The sequence below is a fragment of the Mesoplodon bidens genome (genome assembly GCF_964165515.1).
Source record: "Mesoplodon bidens genome assembly, chromosome: 3".
Taxonomy (NCBI): domain Eukaryota; kingdom Metazoa; phylum Chordata; class Mammalia; order Artiodactyla; family Ziphiidae; genus Mesoplodon; species Mesoplodon bidens.
This window is the reverse complement of record NC_138178.1, coordinates 123320596-123324280: the sequence shown is the minus strand read 5'-3', so window position 1 is coordinate 123324280 and position 3685 is coordinate 123320596. Positions and strand designations below refer to the sequence as shown.

The following is a 3685-nucleotide window of genomic DNA, read 5'->3' as shown; positions in this document are numbered from 1 at the left end:
TAGTCATACCAGAGACTAAACAGGAAAGATGCTTACTAAGTGAGGTGGGATCCAACAAGAGTGTAGTACAGAATGCAATAATTTATGAATTACTTTTTTCTGAGGTAGCTCAATAGAACAACACTTAATGAGGAAGGCAAAGGCTTAACTATCTGGTAAATTTGTCATTCTTGATGATTAATTACTTGAAGATTGATAAGTTTGAATTCTACCAGTCTTAGAAATGGAAGAAAGTGATGAATCTGATCACCCTGTCTCAGCAGGGAGGCAAGAAATTTGAAAGAGAAGATGACCCAGCCAACCAATGGTAGATAAATCCCAGCAGACTGAAGTGACAGAGAAAAAGAAACACTTCTCTATACCACAATCATCTGGCCCCAAAGGTACCCTTAGTATTGGTAATATTCCTGGAAGCAAATTCAACTATGAATGTCATAGAGTATCTTCTCAACTTCAGCAAACTTGGACAAAGAGAAAACGTGTACATGATATGACTGATAAATCTCTGCAGACAGAAACTACTGCAGAAGAGAAAAAAGAAGAAATCAAGTCAGTTTGTGAAACAGTGGTACCTGAAGAAAAGCCAGCTATTGGAGAAGCTATTGGAGAAGCAGCCCCTGAATTTCCAGAGAGTGTTCAGGAAGTAGAAATTCCACCAAGCAGACACTCAGTTCAACTCAAAACAGGCAGATCTCAGCAGACCAGTTGTACTGGAGACTCGACAATGATGAACATTCCTTAAAAAGAAAAAGTAGGGCTTCCCTGGTGGTGCAGTGGTTGGGAATCTGCCTGACAATGCAGGGGACATGGGTTTGAGCCCTGGTCCGGGAAGATCCCACATGCCGTGGAGCAGCTAAGCCTGTGGGCCACAACTACTGAGTCTGTGCTCTAGAGCCCACGTGCCACAACTACTGAAGCCCGCACGCCTAGAGCCCATGCTCAGCAATGGGAGAAGCCACCGCAATGAGAGGCCCGCACACTGCAACGAAGAGTAGCCTCCACTCGCCGCAACTAGAGAAATTCCGCTCACAGCAACAAAAAAAAACCACCCAACTCAGCCAAAAATAAATAAATAAATAGATAAATTTAAAAAAAAATCAAGCTTCACAGAACATTAAAAAAAAAGAAAAAAAAAGAGAAAGTAGACAAGGAAGAGCAGACAAACTTTAGTGAATCAGAAATAGTGGTTATTGGCTGGCCAAGTAATCCGTTTCAAAGTCAAAGGAAGGTGCACAGAAATGCAATCCTCAGGGAAGATTTTTGTTACTGAACATCCTGAATTTCAACCCACAACAAGTAACAACAAAGAAATTAGGCAGCAAAGTATTAACAGAGCTTTATCTATTCCACCAACCAAAAAAGATGCTCCAGTACTTTTAGAAGATGGGAAAGATGTTCCAGCTGAAGTACAGCCTCCTGCTGCAGAAGAGAGCTCTGCAGAAGTGCAACTTCCACTAGCTGAGGAGGTTACTGCAGAAGAGGTTTCTGCTGAATTTCAGCCTCCAGCAGCTGAAGAGGCTCCTACACAAGAGGTCCCAGAACTTCAAATTTCACCAGCTCTGGAGTCCCCTGCAGAAGAGGCCCAAGCTGAAGTTGAGTCTCCTCCAGCTGAGGTGGCCCCTGCTGAGCTTCAGTCTCTACCAGCTGAGGAGGCCCCTGCAGAGAAGTCCTCTGCCAACATTCAGTCTCCACCCACTGAGGAGACCTCTGCAGAAGAGGTCCCAGAAGAAGTTCAGTCTCTGCCAGCTGAGGACACCCCTGCAGAAGAGGCCTCCACCAAAGTTCAGTCTCCACCAGCTGAGAGGACCCTTGCAGAAGAGGCTGCAGCTGAACTTCAACCTCTACCAGCAGAGGAGGCCCCTGCTGAATTTCAGCTTCCATCAACTGAAGAAACTACTTCGGAAATGTTCTCTGTTGACAAACACTCTTCACTAGCCGAAGAGTCCTTTATTACACAAATCTCTGTAAAAGAAACCTCTGCTGAAGTTCTGCTTCCACCATCTGAGCAAACACCTGCAGATGAAGCTCTGGTAGAGAATGTGTCTATGGTTTATTAGTCTCCCCAGGCAGTGGACGTCCTGGTGGTAAAATTAGGATCAGGGGTTTTGGAAGATAAGCCAAAATCTGAAGAGCCTTTAGAATAGGATACAGTTCCTAAAGATTCATCTGATACCAAGAATGAAGAAAATAAAATAAAGGGTGTCATCCATATAGAACTGGAATAGGGGCCTCCTCCTCAGCTGTAGTCAGGTCTTAACTAAGCTAGCAATCAAGACAGGCAGCTCTGGGAAGTACATACTTTAGAAAAGGGTAGGTGCTTGCGGGTAGCTTTGTGAAGAGGGAAGTGAAAGGAAATCCTAGGATGTGGACTGCAGTTTGGAAAATGAGCAATAACAACTAGTGATTTAAAATTACTGTGCTATTTTTATTCAAATCTAAAGTGTATAAAACATCTTTTTTTTTTTTTTTTTTTTTTTTTTTTTTTTTGTGGTACGCGGGCCTCTCACTGTTGTGGCCTCTCCCGTTGCGGAGCACAGGCTCCGGACGCGCAGGCTCAGCGGCCATGGCTCACGGGCCCAGCCGCTCTGTGGCATGTGGGATCTTCCCGGACCAGGGCACGAACCCACATCTCCTGCATCGGCAGGCTGACTCTCAACCACTGTGCCACCAGGGAAGCCCTAAAATATCTATTTTGAAATGAAGTAAGTTTATAATTGAAATAATTAAAATATACTTTCTACACTAAACCCTGTTGACAAGGGTAAAATATTCTCTACAGCCATTTTGTTTTTTTCTCTACATGTAGCTGGTAGTGGAAAAGACTTATTCTTTTCTACAGTTCTCTCATCTACTTTAAATTCCTTGAGTTTCTGTCACACATCTAAAGTCATGGAGGGTTTTCTTTCTCTTTATTATAATTCATCATATCTCTTATTCTCTTTCCATTTGATTCCTTCTGAGGAAAGAATTTTTTTCCTGTTTTCACTCCAATCTTTTTTTTTTTTTTTCGGTACGTGGGCCTCTCACTGTTGTGGCCTCTCCCGTTGTGGAGCACAGGCTCTGGATGCTCAGGCTCAGCGGCCATGGCTCACGGGCCTAGCCGCTCCACAGCATGTGGGATCTTCCCGGACCAGGGCACGAACCTGTGTCCCCTGCATCGGCAGGCGGACTCTCAACCATTGCGCCACCAGGGAAGCCCTACTCCAATCTTCTTGAACATTTTACATTTCACTGTCTGGATAGGGACACATTTCCTTTGTAAAAATCTTCATTTCCATGAAGATAACTATGGATGAAGTATTTATAAAGGTGTGTAATCATAAACAAAAATACACTGAGATGGCCTTGAGGGCATATTCCTACTTATCTTTGTTTCCTTCCAATTTTATTGAGTTATAATTGACATATAGCACTGTATAAGTTTAAAGTGTATAGCATGATGATCTGACTTACATACATCATGAAATGATTACCACAATAAGTTTAGTGAACGTCCATCACCTCATAAAGATATAACATTTTAAAAAACAAAATAAATTTTTTCCTTGTGATGAGAGCTCAGGATTTATTTTCTTAACAACTTCCATAAATAATATACAGCAGTGTTAATTATATCATGTTGTACTTCATGTCCCTGGTACTTATCATATAACTGGAAGTCTGTAGTTTTGACCATCTTTATCTA

At 42.6% G+C, this 3685-nt stretch overlaps 1 protein-coding gene across 1 annotated transcript; it reads left to right on the top strand.

Moving 5' to 3' along the window:
- Positions 1 to 223: 223 nt before the first annotated feature.
- FSCB (fibrous sheath CABYR binding protein) lies at positions 224 to 2067 on the top strand (the record flags this gene model as incomplete). The annotated part of the gene is given in 6 exon segments (XM_081228285.1): positions 224 to 277; positions 281 to 289; positions 293 to 737; positions 740 to 751; positions 1143 to 1239; positions 1241 to 2067. Coding segments are annotated over 6 exon segments (1434 nt in total). The 3' UTR covers positions 2058 to 2067.
- Between the last annotated feature and the right edge of the window lie 1618 nt (positions 2068 to 3685).